Source organism: Tauraco erythrolophus, chromosome 15 (genome assembly GCF_009769465.1).
Source record: "Tauraco erythrolophus isolate bTauEry1 chromosome 15, bTauEry1.pri, whole genome shotgun sequence".
Lineage (NCBI taxonomy): Eukaryota > Metazoa > Chordata > Aves > Musophagiformes > Musophagidae > Tauraco > Tauraco erythrolophus.
In genome coordinates, this window is record NC_141479.1 from 18,496,075 (window position 1) to 18,511,054 (window position 14,980).

Consider the following 14,980-nt stretch of genomic DNA (forward strand, 5'->3'; position numbering starts at 1 on the left):
ATTTCCTACCTCTGCAATTAGCATGGTCAAAATCTCTTCATCCTTCCGAAATTGCACATTTGTAAGATTTGTCTTGTGAATTACAGTCACAGAAATAAAAAGCTTCTTTGACTGGGAGATGTTTCTTCCTGAGGTCTGTAGGCAAGTGAATAAAATAAAGATGCTGGAAGTCTATGGTCTGTAGTGGATACTTATAATTGTGTTTTTTCTTTTTCCTTTTTTTCCTCCTCAGTGGAATTTGATGACTGCAAGGGGAATAACAAATTGAACTTTGAAGTTTCTAACCCAGACTTTAAAGTGGAACATGATGGGTCTTTGGTTGCACTAAAGAATATATCAGAAGCTGGCAGAGCCTTGTTCGTCCACGCAAGGTCTGAGCATGCTGAGGATATGGCAGAAATTTTGATTGTTGGAGCAAATGAAAAACGTCGTGCATTAAAGGTAAGATAAATACCAAGTGCTGGAAGAAAGTGCCAAGGAGATGCTGCTAGATGTTTACATGTTTCTTCTAGGACTGTAAATAGTTTTAATCTGTTAGGAGAGGGATCAAAATCAGTCTTCAATGCAGATATTGCTGTAATGTTTTAGCACTTGGTTTAACTTGAAATACAAATTTTCCAGGTTTTGAAAGATGTATTACATCTTTACGTGTAATAGTAAACATTCATAAAGAATTGATTGAAATGAAAAAGCTCAAGCATCAAAATGGGCTGGTACTTGTGGTGTACGTTATGCTGGATAATCACAGTGTGTCCATAACTGAAAATGAAAAAATCATAATCTAAATGTGCAATTTGGAATTTACAGAACCTTCACGTTTGCTTCAAGTCTAAGAATGTGGGAATGAATTCTGTGCTGTGGAATTTAAATTTTCATATAGATCTGTGTATCTGATATTGTTATGTGTTAAACTATACAAACATCTGCACAGAAACGACAACATGTATTTACGCTCTGTCTCTATGCACTGGTGATTTTTTATTCCACTTCATCCACTGAATGCCGTGTCCTTTCCACTTCTGAATTTCGGTGTGATGCTAATGCTCTTACTACGGGGAAAAAGTGCTTTACGAATTGATTGAATTGTTTACTTCACATCCATGAAAGTAACAAAAGGAAATGTGAGATAGTCCTCGCTTCTGTGTCATGGCATTTAGGAGAGAGGCAGGCAAGACAGCGGCTTACCGGGCAATTAAGCCTGGTACCTTTACAGACTTATAATTTCAAGGAAGTATAAAGAAACTATGATAAAAATGACTGATCTAGTGTCTTATTTTGATATTTAGACTGTGAGCATTCTCGTTGTATTTCCAACAATAGCTTAGTGTAACAGAAGTCTTCTTTAAAAAAAAAAAGAAAATTAGATTTAGGGGAAAGGTTGAATAACGTTCTGAAAGTCTGTGGCTGAGGAAAGGTTTTGATCTGCACTTTACGCAGCACACAGTGTGAACATAGATGGCCAGTGGGAGAGGAGCTACCAGAATGTGTAACCGTAGAGAGCTGATCAGAACACTTAAATGGAAATTAATTTTATTTAAATATGCTATTTCTCCACAAAGTCAAATTTTAACAAGGCCATACTTTAAAGAATCTCCTACACAGTGGAGCTGTGGGTTTAGGAGCACTCACTGCCAAATTCAGAGTAGGAAAACCTACACTTGCAGGAGCTGGGCACTCGGTTGTCCCGTGTCTCGAAGTAGCAATGCGTGCTCCTTCTGGCACATTCACAGGAATGTCCAAAGGATTTTGTTTTCACTCTAGGTTTTGAAATCTTAGAAGCAGTTTCAAAATGGGGATTCTCATTCTGCAGTTAGAAGTTACTGAAACCATAGAGGAGTTTGAGACATCTCTGACAGGAAGTCTGGAGTTAAACTTCAGGGGATTGGTTTACGTGTGAAGGTCTGACTCTGAGAATCATATTCTGAAGTTTATTTCTGGTTTTCTTAGCAAAGCAGCCCTTCAATGACTTTGAGGGGAGATGTTCTATGGAAGTTTCAATCTAGGGGAAGTCTTGCCTCATGAGTAGGAATGAAAAGATGTATATTTGTACTGAGTATGACATAGCTTTGTCAGTGACCTTTTCCCTGTATGTCCTATTCAGTTCTGGGTAGTCTCCCCTCAAAATGTTCCAGCAATATTAATTAATGCCTAGTGCTGAAATCTATCGCCAGACTACATTTAGAAGCCAAGTCTAAGTTGGCCCCACTCCTGGATTCTGTTCCAAACACTTCGTGTTGCTTCAGAGAGAGAAAATCAGTCTAAATCTGGCATATTGTGCCACTTGCCATTCTTCCATCTTAGGTGACTCCTCATAGCAATATCACAGTGTCATCTCTACCTGCGTTCATCACTTCTTTATGGATTTTGATATTCAGCTCCTAACTAGAAGACTGCCCTTTTATTTTGGTAATCCTTGATGTCTGCAGTGCCATTGGGAGTTACATGATGCATTAATGTGTCCTTGGAAATTCATCTAGTGAGGATCATCTCCTTCAAAGGAATATGAAGATCTTTGGAGCTGGTTGTCCTACTCTGGCCTCAGCCAGCACTCTGTAGCTGTTAAAATCAGTGTTTTTTACCAACCATTTCAGCTGTTGTTTGCCTATTTTAAACAAAACGGACAGCCTTGTCTTTTTGTTTGTTATACTTGAGAAGGATGTAAAGATTACAGCGTCCTATCTAAAGTGATTTTATGAAGAATTTGAACTTAATCCTGCACTTTTGCATCCTGAATGCGTCAGCACGGAAGCAGCAGAACTGCCCCATCTGTTTATGCAAGGAGTCTTGGCTAGGAAATGCTCAGATGGAGCCTTAGTAATTCAGCATAATTCTGTAGGGTTAAGATGAGCACATGCTGGAGTACTGCTTAGCATTCAGTACTTGGAGAACAGTACCTTGTTTAATTAGGGGATAAGCAGTTCTTAAGTATTTCCCCACTGCTAGCAACTGCCATTTCTTTTCTGAAAGCATGTAACCTACATCTGTGAAATCCCATTGTTAATGTTTCTAATTGCAGATTCCCAATATGTTTGGAAGTGACTGACAACAATGATCTCTAATGTGCTGACTGGCAGTTTGAGCCTAGGAAGACATAGCATAATTCCTAAAACTTTGCGATTCCTACCAATCACACTTTTGTGCAAATATTGAAAATATTTAGAGGTGCAATCTGCAGTGTGCAGAAAAGCTTTTGGTATTCTAGTGGTGGAGGGATGTGATTCTTTCCTGCTGAAGAGGTGGGAAGATTTCAGCTGACCTTACTGATCTGTCCTGTGTCCATAGCATAGTCAGTGGCTGTCAGAATACCACTTATTATTTAACTCTGCTTTTTGAATCAAGGGAATATTCTCTTACTCTTCTGCCAGAAGCGTATTAGATCTGCATATCAAAGGGTGGCCATGACTACCATGTGAGAAGATACATGGTTCCTCAACATCATCAGCCAACTTACTGTTGCTCTCTGATCACAGAATCTTTTGCAGGGTCTAGTGACAGAAAAGGAGATACAGCACTGCTGCTTTTCCAGGTGTCTGGATGTTTCTGCGAAATACCCCATGAATGTCTATACCTACAGATATGCATACGTGCTATGGGAGCAAAAATCTGTACATCAGATTACAGTTAGATACCTTTCCACAACCTGCCCTTAGTGCCCATTTCCTCCCATGGTTTTGGCTAGATATATTGGTTTCTGTCTGTCTTGACAGAAGGGAGTATTCACAAAAAAGCTACTGTCATTTTTGAGAGACACGTGGAATATGAGTGCACAGAAGAGTTGCCATGGGTCTACAGAAGGTATGATGTTAGTGTGTCATCTTTTTAATAGTTACGTGTGTGTACACACTGGTACCCTCAGGCAATCAGAGTGCTCGATGAAAGAGATGTCGTTCACCTGCATCCACCATGGGCAGGTGCTGGTGAGGCAGGCACGTCCATGCTCATGCTCTGCTTTGCCCAGTGTTGGCTTAATACCTTTCACACAGGACTTGAGTGCTTGGTGATATTAGAAAAAGACATGGAAATGTTTTGATTCATCCAGGAATTCCACAATGAACTTTGGTTTCTTTGTGAATAATTCATAGAATTACTAAGGTTCAGATCCCTAATGGAAAAATAAATTACTCACAAACCTTAGCTGGGAACAAACTGACTTGAGTTGATGAGTGGCAATAATTTTTAACTTGTGTCTTTAACCAATGCTTGGTCCCTGCTTTGTTTTATGGAAATGATAGGACAACCAAAAGTTGGAAATTTCATCACATCTGAGTGTTTGGCCAGACATTAGTGAATTTATTTATTTAAAGAGTCTGGTTTTATGGAAGACAGAAAGTATAACCAGTCTTTTGTAGTCTCATAATAGATTGAGAGTTCTGAAAGTCAGCAGCTGGGAGTTGAACCGTGTCCTCCAAGGCTAAATAAAATGGTTGTCGGCTAGTCCTTCTCCCCCTCTGTAATCTAGTGCTGGTTTTAATGAATGTAGTCTTAGGTACACCACAAGCCAGAAGAAAAACTTGGGAAACAATCTTTCTCTTCTTTTTTTGTGTGTGTGTGTTGGTAAAATGCAGCCTTCTCTGTTGCCCGCCCGCCCCCTCCAGCAGAGGGAGCGATTTGGAAATTTTTATTTGTTACAGCATCAGAGACAAGAGGGTGAGAGGGTGGGGGGGAGCGAGTTAACAAGAGTCTGGCACCAAAGCAGATAAGAGGGCAGGCAGATATTCAGCAATTCCAGCCTGGTAGTAACTTCACTGTATGGTGCTCAGCAGCCTTCCATACAGAAGGATGAAATGATTAAATAGAAACTGTCAAACCCTTAGGACACTTCTCAGGCACTAGATGGAAAAGGAATAAGAGAAAGAAGAGATAAGAGGGAAGAGCACACCCTGAGACAGCATGTAGTAGACAAAGAAAGTTTAAAATCATCTCCAGCAGTAGCTCAGATTGAAGGAAATGAAGTCGCTGTAGTCCTGCTACTCTGTCCAGTGCTCTTTGTAACAGCTAGGGGCTAGTCAGCTATGCTGCTTCTGCTTTTTGCTTTGTCAAACCATTGCTTTTCCCAACATCAGTACCCTGCCACGTTTATTACGGCAGGGACGGGAGAGGCAGCCTGGCCGAAAACTTCCCCAGCCACGTTGCAGACCTGAATTCTGTTTCCTACTAAATCACTGCCTGGATGGATACCTTTGTGCAAGTTGCTTTACACCTATGTCTCTGTTTCCTAAAGTATCAAACAGAAATAGTCAAACTAAGGTCCTTGGATTTAACCGTTAGCATTTCTTGTTTGTGTTTTACTCTCTGCTTTATCCCTTCAGGATAGAGATTGCAAATTTTATTGATATGAGATAAAAAGTGCCTAGAGCTTTAAATCCTACATGTATGGCTTTCTGCCTTAGAACAGATGATAAAGGATCAATAATCTTATTATGAATAAGGATACTCTCCCAGAAAAAATATTCATGCAAGGAAGTGAATAGTTGAGTTTAGTCATCCGACAGTTCAGTAATTTATTTGGAAAACAAGATCAAGAATCAGCCTCTCTGATAGAGCAAGCAATCATTCCCATTAACATATATTAGCATGTTTTCAGTTCAGAACAGAGTTCCAAACAGGCTGAAAATGACTGTGCAAAAGTATGAAGATGGACTCTATATGAGATATTGACAAACAGGCTAGAAGAGTTTCACGTTATTAGATTTTGCATATAGAAGTTGCTGCAAAAAGTAATGCACTGCATAAATAAAATACCATGTTTTGCATTTCATTTTAAGGCACAAAACAGAGTGAGTCACAGGGGTACAGCAATATCTATGATACATTTATGAGTTATTGCACTATCAAACAGTACATAGAATACCATTTCTTTCAGAAAACTTGTGGAGATATTTTGCCTTTGGATATGAAAGTGTCCTTCAGGCATATGAAGATGAGCTCTCTTAAAGAGCAAACAAAAGAAAATTCATCTTCTCACTTTGGCTTTCTTTTTGGCAGAAAGCTTGACATAGGGACGTTCTCCTACTAGCCATTAAATTATTAACTTGTTTTTACTTTTTACTTTTGATCACTTTCCCACTGCAATCACCTATTGACTTGGAATTCATGTGTAAACAGCTCAGAAGTGATTGTAGAATTTAATACCTATGTGTCGATGGTATTTTGGTAAATGACTTCTCCCTGCTTTAATCACTAGTGAAAGGATGCTTTTTTTTTTTTTTTTGAAAGTCTGCAATGCTACATCTTAATTAATGCCCATGAAAGCAAGAGCTTGTTCTCATCAATGGTTCATTCTGTCATATCATTTAGCTTCCTTTTTGGCTATATTTTTATAAAAATCCTCTGTGCAGACCACTTGCTGTTGGGGAAACAACAAAGCGCTCCTTTTATATAAGAAATCTCCTTAACCATTGAAATACACTGTTTTCCATAGACATTTTAGTCACCTACTTTCCCTTTTTATCCTTCAGCCTGGTCCGGAACCTGCTGAAATAATCAGATTCCAGTAGACTTAAGATGAAACCCTGGAGCAGGAGTTTTGTCTGACAGTGCCCTAGGGATGTGACTCCTGTACCTCTTGGCTGGGCTGTTTCTGAGTGACCCTGCGAGTCCTGTGGCAGGGCACAGTGGTCAGGATTTTTCATCTATAGCCACACTACCCCTTTTACTCAGCTCTGCAGCAGAGCATTACTTCTATCCGTAGACTTGTGCTTTCCCTCAGGCCTGGACTGGATTTATACTTCCAGCTTAACTCTGCAGATTCCCACTACCAAAGAAATGCAGGTTTCATATACACGGGCTTTGGAGTTTGGTCTGACAAAGATCCATTTATCTGAGAATTATTATGGTGCCAAGAGATGTGGCAGTTGCCATAGCAACAATTACATATTGTGTTGAATGCCAGAGTAAATACTATAAAGAACATGAGCCACTGGTGGTTTTCATTAATTTAACGTTCCTTTTTTTGGGCACAGTGTGTCTTGTAAGTTTATTCACTGTACGTACAAATGCTTAGATCAAATGTGTGGGCTAGCTTTCCTGCTATTTCCCTCAGTGCACAACTTCAGCATGTAAATGAGAAGTACTTGGTTATTTAAGGAGAGAAAAAGGGTCTTATAGACTGGAAACATGAATAATTGACTGTGAAACAAGAAGGTGTTAGCTGCTATGAGCGTTCAGTGCTTTTCTCTGCGAGTAATCTCCGTTCAGATTTTATGGGAACTAGAGATGTATTTATCCAGGAAAAGGGACTTTGTGCTGTTTAGTAGCAAGCAGAGCGAGGACAAGCACAGAATATGTTTAACAGTGATTCAAAGGTGAAACAATGATTTTTGAAACGAATGTAAACCTTGTTAGTTATTCCAAATTATTAAAAAACTAGTAAAAAAAAGTCAGGCAAAAATAATCTAAATTTAACCCATTTTATTAAAAACATCTAAAATAGTAATTCCTTTCAGCCCTGAACTGCATTTAGACTTCTGTTAGTTCTCCCTGCAGTGACAGGTGTCATCCACAGGATGTTTTCACTATCGCTCGGTGTGCTTCTAGTGTCAACTTAAGGTTTTTGTGGAAGCTCGGAACCAAATGCAGTTTTGGAATGCAACCAGTTTTGTTCTGTTTTCTTTTAGGTCTTATCCTTTATCCGTAAGACTTAATGGCAAAGCTTACATAAATTTCAGTGAGAGATTATTCAAACATTGCTGAAGTCTTTTATCTGAACTAAAATTTGCCCTGGCACAGAGTGCCAAGAGAATACCTATTTACATTTGCCCCTAAAATGTTTTTATGAGAGTTTGAGTGGTAGATGAGGTGTGCGAAGACATTTTGACTTGAATTAGCTTCTTTTTATGATCTAGGATGCTAACTGTCCTTTATCCATTAAAAATCCACTAAATTTTATGGATGAATGCTAAACCCTCATGCATTGACATGTAATTTTTTTTCAAGTGGTTATTGTTCTGAGTCCAGTTTGGCAATATTCTGATATAGAGAAAACCAAGCCAATCCTATGCATTAACCTCCAGAGACTGATGGAGTTGTGTGGAAATTTGTGCCAGAAGCGTGAGGAACATTTAAAAGAACCGTTTGGAAAAGATTTAAATTTAAAATTCATTGTAGTAGATGAGGTTATAAGTGGGAAAGCAACAGGCTAAGCATGATTTAGTAGAACATTAAGCAAGATCATAAAGGATAAGTAGATGTCTCTTAGGATATGTAATCTCTTTTGTTTGTAAAGTGGCTTTCATCCTCCATGATCCTTAAAGTGTAACTGTTAAGTACACAGAGAGAATATGTGTGTGTGTGCATGTCTGTATACACACATCTGTAAAAAGAGATGTTTGCGTAGATATCTATTGTTCATATTTACTTCATCACACCTTTTTCATATCAGGATCATTTTTAAATAACAAGTTGGGAAAAGGACATGGTGATTTCTATATGATATTAAGATTGCCATGGCATCCTTCATGTCCTCAAATCCATAAGGAACAAGAGACGTTACAGAAATCAGAAGAACCTGTGACACTTTTCGTACAGAAGAAAAGTTGTCCATTTCTTCCATGGTTGTTCTCTCATCTGGCATGCAGGAATGATGCAGTCGATGTATGACAACTACCACAGTTTCACCAGTGACACCTCAGATTTATTAAGGAACAGAGACAATGCCAAGAGGAGATCAAACTATGTTGTGCTCAAAACTAAACTCAAGGTTCTTTTTCGTGTCAGAGACACAAAATATTGCTGATGTTTTCCCACTATAAGCTTTTCCTTCAGCTTCCAGAAACAGGGTGGATTTGAAAGAGAGCCATAATAGGAGAAATTATTCACATGAAAAGATGATTTCCTGAGTAAGAGTTTAGTCATTTCTCTCCATCAGAGACATCAATAATAATCCCTAATGATTGCCCTAATAGTTCCATGCTGGTTTTCAGAAACTTTGAAGGAACATCTATTATGGTTATTATAGTAACACCTATCTCAGCACACATCTTGAGCATTTAATGGAGCATCACAGGATAAAAATCTACATTTGTCCTCCCCCAGGAATTGATTCTGCTACTGCAAGGACAGAGGGCTCCTTCTGGACCTAGAATTCCTTATTTGTTGGTCATCACAGTTCTGTTGCTTTTAAAAGCATTCCTTTTCATCTTATTTTGCAACTAGTTTTCTTAAGTACTTTGAATAACTTGGTGAGTTGAAGAAATATTCAGCATCAGAATGACAGAGTTAAAGATTAATGCAATTTGGTATCTCCGTAATAAACTACTCTGCTAATGTTTACAGTCATCTTGGAGTTATTAATCATCTAGCTCCTCACTACTTATTCCACTACCAAATCAAACTGAATAACCTTTGCATTAAGCAGTCGATCCATCTTAGAAAAAATAGTTTTACTACTTGTTTCTATGTCTTCCTCTCTCACTGAGAGGGCACCTGGGGATAGTGGTTGCACAGGAAGACAGTGAAGGGGCAGCAGGTCCGTTTGAACTGGCCAACAGTCCTGCCATGTACAGTAACTGCCTGCTGCTAATACTTTTGGTACCACTAAAATTCCTCAGTGTCCTCCACTCATGTAGTCAGCAACTGCTCAAGCTGCTGTGAACAGATACGCTTTAATTTACCTGTAAGTCAGCAAACTCCCTTGTGTGTTCAATACCTGTTGAACCCTTTCGCATGGAAATTATCTTGAAATCATTTTGTCTTTTGCTTCTTTTCTATCTCTAGAATTGCCTTGTGCTTTTGAGAGAAATGAATCGTGGATCTAGCATACGTAGCTTTTTAAGATAAGGAACAGACTATAATCTTTTTAAAATGAGAGCTGGATCTAGCTCTTGGTGTACCGGCCTTCTTGTGGACTGAATTGTACTGTGGCTTCTACTACTTAAAAGGGTCTTTTTTTACATCTCCAACCAGAAATGGGTTAAATGCTTAATTTTATTTAAAATGCATTTGTCTCTATAATACTACTGATCATGCTGGAGAACTACTGAATGTTTTATGTGGCCATGTACCCTGTTCTACAGTTAATGTCAGTCAAGGCAGTATCGATAAACTGGTTTTGGTTTGGTGTTTTTTTTTTTTTTAAATAATATCTGTCAAACATGTTGTGACATGACCTGTGTATTCGCAAATGGAAATTTGGAGTCTTTGCGTGTGTGAACTTTGACTTTGGATTACTCATATCTTGTATGAGTATCAATGACAAGGTTTTCTGGAGCTTTCAGAACTTTTCTAATAAGAAACACCACAGAGTTAAGTGGGTTTTTTTTATCCTCCTGATTGTCCAATGTCTTTTCAGAGTTACTAGAATAAGCAGGAAAAATATATCCATCAGATGAAGATTTGTAAACTTTGTAGGCATAATGATGATAATTTAAGAGCTGTTTAAAAAAAAATCCATCTTTTTTTTAAATTCTTCTAGATCCCATTTGATGTTGTATGTTAACAACTTGAATGTTTGTGAGGTTTATTTTGGGGTTTGTGGGTTTTTTTTTTTACAGTATTGAACAGTGTTGTGCTGTATGAAGATTTATCCTCTAAGATCACCTGGAAGAAAGATGACAGTAAAGTTTTTTAAAATTTGGAAGACCATACCAAACGTTCATTCTTGGATATCGACATAGAAATTTTTTGTATGAGGATTTCAAGGATATGATCCTGTGAAGTACTGGACTATTTTAGGACATGCTGAAGTCTTTATACATGCACTGATATTAGAACATTTTACTATCACTTGACTTTTTGACTTCCCCAAAAAAAGAAATGCAAGTAAGAAACCTGTTTGTGTTTGCACTATTAATAGCTTAAAAGACTGTATCAAAATGCAGAGGGTTGCCTTCAAGCACAGCAGTGTGGGGATAAAATAGCATGTCAGCCACTATGATACAGGGCACTTGAGTGCTTTCATGAGGCATATCATTTTGATTTGGATACTGCTGAACTCGCTACCAAAAATTCCAGTAAATTCAAAATTCCTGATTGGCTGACAAATAATACATTCTGCAGTTCCTTCTCTGCACAGGAAGAATATTTTCATACCTACGACTTTTTCTTTTCGCTGAAGATGAAATAAAAACCCGTTTCTGTTTGATAGGAAATTCATGACTGCTGAAAGACTGTGGTGGTAGACAAAACCCGTGGTGGGACCAGGTGTATTCAATCCTTGTGCTCCAGCATGGCAGCATCTGGCAAAAAGAATATTCAGACTAGATCCTCTGTTGTTCTTGCTGCAAACCATAAACTCATGCCTTAGATAAGGATGATTATCACACTAGTATTCTGTATTTGATTTGGCATGCATTAATCCTGCCAGCCCTTTGCAGCAGAATTGCCTGCTGGAAATAAAAACACTTAGACTGATTTAGGAAATGGGGATTTCATTATTTGTTTTGGTACTAGCTCAGTCAACAGACATGAGTTATAAACTCATTCGTTTGCTGTCGCTAATTACATCAAAAACTGAACCTCCATACTGAGAGGGTTATTGGAACTGTTCACATGTTTTTAATTTCCTGCTATGGCTGCAGAAACATTACTAACATATTAGTGTGGGATACCTTGCAAGAGAGAATTAAAACCGTGCAGCTTTGTGTTGAGAAACATAATACGGGAATATGTATAGGTTTTTGTTTTTTTTAATAGAAAAGGGGAACAATATGTGACAATTTTTTAACAAAGTCATGTTCCTGCTACTTAATTAAAACCATAATCTTAAAATTGATACTATCGATTGTTCTATCAATTCCGTTTCAGTAATGCCTGCAGTTTGATACTAAGCAATTTTTATTTGTTTGCCCCTCTCGTGGTTTTCAATGGAGGTGAGTTTTTTCAGTAGCAGGTCAAGGGAAAAATTGTCAATACTTCAGTGTGATCGACTTAATATGACGCAAAGTTCTGCCCATTTCCTTTTTTTTTGTTTATTTTATTGCCATGTGAATTAGTGAAGGGGGAGGATTTCTTCCATCTATGTCAAAAGAACTATGGATAGTTCAAACTATGTGTCCTTATCGCTTACTTAACCTGCCCCACACAGCTACATAACTTTCTGACTTTGTCTGAAGATAACTTTATTTTCTCTGTGCTGCTGTATTGTGTTGTCCTCTCGTGGTTCACAGTCTTCCTCCCACTCCCCAAACCATCTTTTTGAAGCTGATATGGTCATTAAAGTCAGAAAAATCTATCATGCTCCATATTGACCCTCAAATCAGGAATTAAGGTGGAGATAAGGGGAGGGAATGTTAAAACTTCAGTTTAAAGATTAAAAGTAAAAGCTGGAGAAGATTTGGTTCTGAATTTGGCTCATATCTATAACAGTCAAACTCATCACTGACAAAATTACATGTATATGTGAGGTAAGGCTTGGAGCTTCGAGTTACAGGGTTGATTTTGGGCATGATTATTCACAAAACCGTGTAATTAATCTGTCATAGGAAAACATAGAAAGCAGCACACCAAATGCAATCTCCATTAAGTCAGCAGGAGTCGTTCCACCAACGGTAATGAGCTTTGAATCTGCTCATAAATCTGCTAAGAGGAGTGACCAAATCAAAATTTATTTGAGGGTGACCTTGATGTTAATTATTGGTGTTTCCATGTTGTTTAATTGCCAGGAAAACTGAATGCATCAGTAGGGCTTATCAAATGGTATAGTCCTTTCTATCGGATGCTGTTAGCATCAAGTTGATATCTATAATATTAATTGTGCGTAATGTTCGTGGGCAGTCACAGTGTGCCAGTTACATTTTGTGTCTATGAAATAGGAAAAAAAAATTATTCAGTTATTTTTAATGTCATTTGTGCCTTCAGCTGAATCCCTGCTTTTTTGATCAAGTAGTTCTTTAGAGAATCTCAGAAGTTTCGTACTTATTCAGTGGCTTTTAATCCCAGATTTTGTGTATTGACTATAATTAATTAAAAATTATATCTCAATTTTGTAAATCCGATAAGGCAGATTCTGTTCGATCCTATAAGGCTTAATAAATTTAATATCTACCAGAAAGGTTCAATCATCTGTATCCCAAATGGAAATGTTTCATGCTTTAACATGTCATATTTAATTCAATTAGAGGAAAAAATATGGGAAATATATTAGAAGTATGAAAGGGAAAGGGTTCCTTTAATATTTTTCTACTGAACAGAAAAGTAGCTGGTTTACTTGAGGGATGTAATTACTGCATCTTCTAGTGGCAAGAAAATATGGGATAGTTAGAGGGTTGAGGGGAGAAATTATTTTGGTTTTGTTTAATGGCTTTCCCAGTTTCTTGTCACTGCTGGTAATTATTGTGTCTTTTCTTTTAGTTGGTGCTCAGTGCATTAGGCTGTATTTAGGATCATTTTATTAATTGAAAAATGTGTTTCAGAACAATTGTGAATTAGATAAGTGACTTGATTAAGACTCTTTAAAAAATGAGAAAAGAAGACAAGGGAAATTAATCTTGACTTTACACAATAGGAAGATAAGACTCTGGTTTCCAGTGTAAAGGGTATGTGTTTAGGAGAATCAAGGGAGAGAGCAAAAACGTTCTGACTTTACATTAGTTTTCCTTCATTTTACTGTAGTAGCATAGAAACACTGACAAAGATTGTGGCTTTTGAGACATTGTTCATACATTTGTAAAAGATAGCATCTGCCCAAAGAGCTTTCCAGGCAAAACAGAGGTTGGGCAACATGAAAAAGTGTTATAATCCAGACAGTCTTCACTTTTAGACCTCTCTGCCTCAGATTTCTGTGTCTAAATGGAGATGCCCAATGATATGTTAAAGGTAAGGTATTCAGATATAGTGACCTCTTACCTTTTCCTGGCAGAGACCTAGCGATTTTGAAATTAAGGCTGTTACACTTGATTGATTTAACTCTCTTCCTTGCCATCTACTTGGTGGGCTACATCTGAGCTCCGCTTCAGGGGGCGTATGCAGTGGCTTCTTGGAGGTCTTGATGTGGCCTGTGGTTTCCCAGGTCGAGCCTGCTGACTTTGTTTCTGTTTAGAATTCAGAAGCAATTCAGCACATATCAGGACGTACAAACAGATCTTTGTCTTTACCTGATGCTCATCTCCAACAAATTTGGTCTGGCCTTTGACCCCCCATTATTATCATTTCACATGTCCATCAAGACTAATTTGTAGTTCCTTTGGATATTAGCGCAATTTACATGTGGGAAATGTATTTTCCAAAAACGTGTCTGTGGACGTGTGGTGTAATGCTGAGTTCTGTGGAAGTTCTTTCAGCAGGTGTCTCTGTAGATATGTATGGATGTGCTGCACGGCTTTTGTGCCAACTAATGAGCATGAATTGTATGTTCTTAAATGTTTCTCCCCTTTATTAAGCTTAATGTCATTTTCTAAAATAACTGAAAATAAAAGTAGGGTTTAGAAGATTTTCTTTAACATGCTGTAACTTCTATCGTGGGACAACTACTAGCTTAATTCACTGCAGTAATTCTCTTATTAAAAAAAAGCACAGTAAGCATGTTTTTCCACCAGAAATTTTCTTTTTAATTCTCAGTATTTCATATCTGACACTGTGCTAAATGAGAACATGACTTAACAGTTGATATTGATTTGCACATCATTTTTTTCATTTTACTTTTCTATTCAGAAGGAATCAGTGCTGACAAGTTAATGAATTCCAGCTACAAATACATAGATAAGCCAAGGGATAGGTTTAGTACCTGCCTCGTTCTAATTATGAAAGGTTTTCCTTAGGTGACTATTTCATGTTCACAACAGGAATGCTCTGTTCTTATAGTAACTGTCAACAAAGCAGACTACCTGGAGAAGTGACGTAACAGGGCTATTTATAGAAACCTTTTAGCAACTCTAAATTAATTTATCCCAGTATATTTAAGTCTTTAATATTTACATGTGGAATACAATTACTTAAAAGTGAAGTGCTCTGAGCCCTAGGGCTATACATTTAGTAAATGTTCAGAAAACTATTCTGCATTATATCTTACAGTTTTTAAATTAAGTTCTTATGTAAATTAATAGCT

The 14,980-nt window shown here is 37.7% G+C and overlaps 1 protein-coding gene across 1 annotated transcript in view; it reads left to right on the top strand.

Moving 5' to 3' along the window:
* CDH13 (cadherin 13) overlaps positions 1-14,980 on the top strand; it is a 483,658-nt gene that overhangs the window by 169,745 nt on the left and 298,933 nt on the right. The window contains exon 7 of the mRNA XM_086620685.1: positions 233-441. Within this exon, the coding sequence (XP_086476811.1) occupies positions 233-441 (209 nt within the window). The remainder of the gene's footprint in view (positions 1-232; positions 442-14,980) is intronic.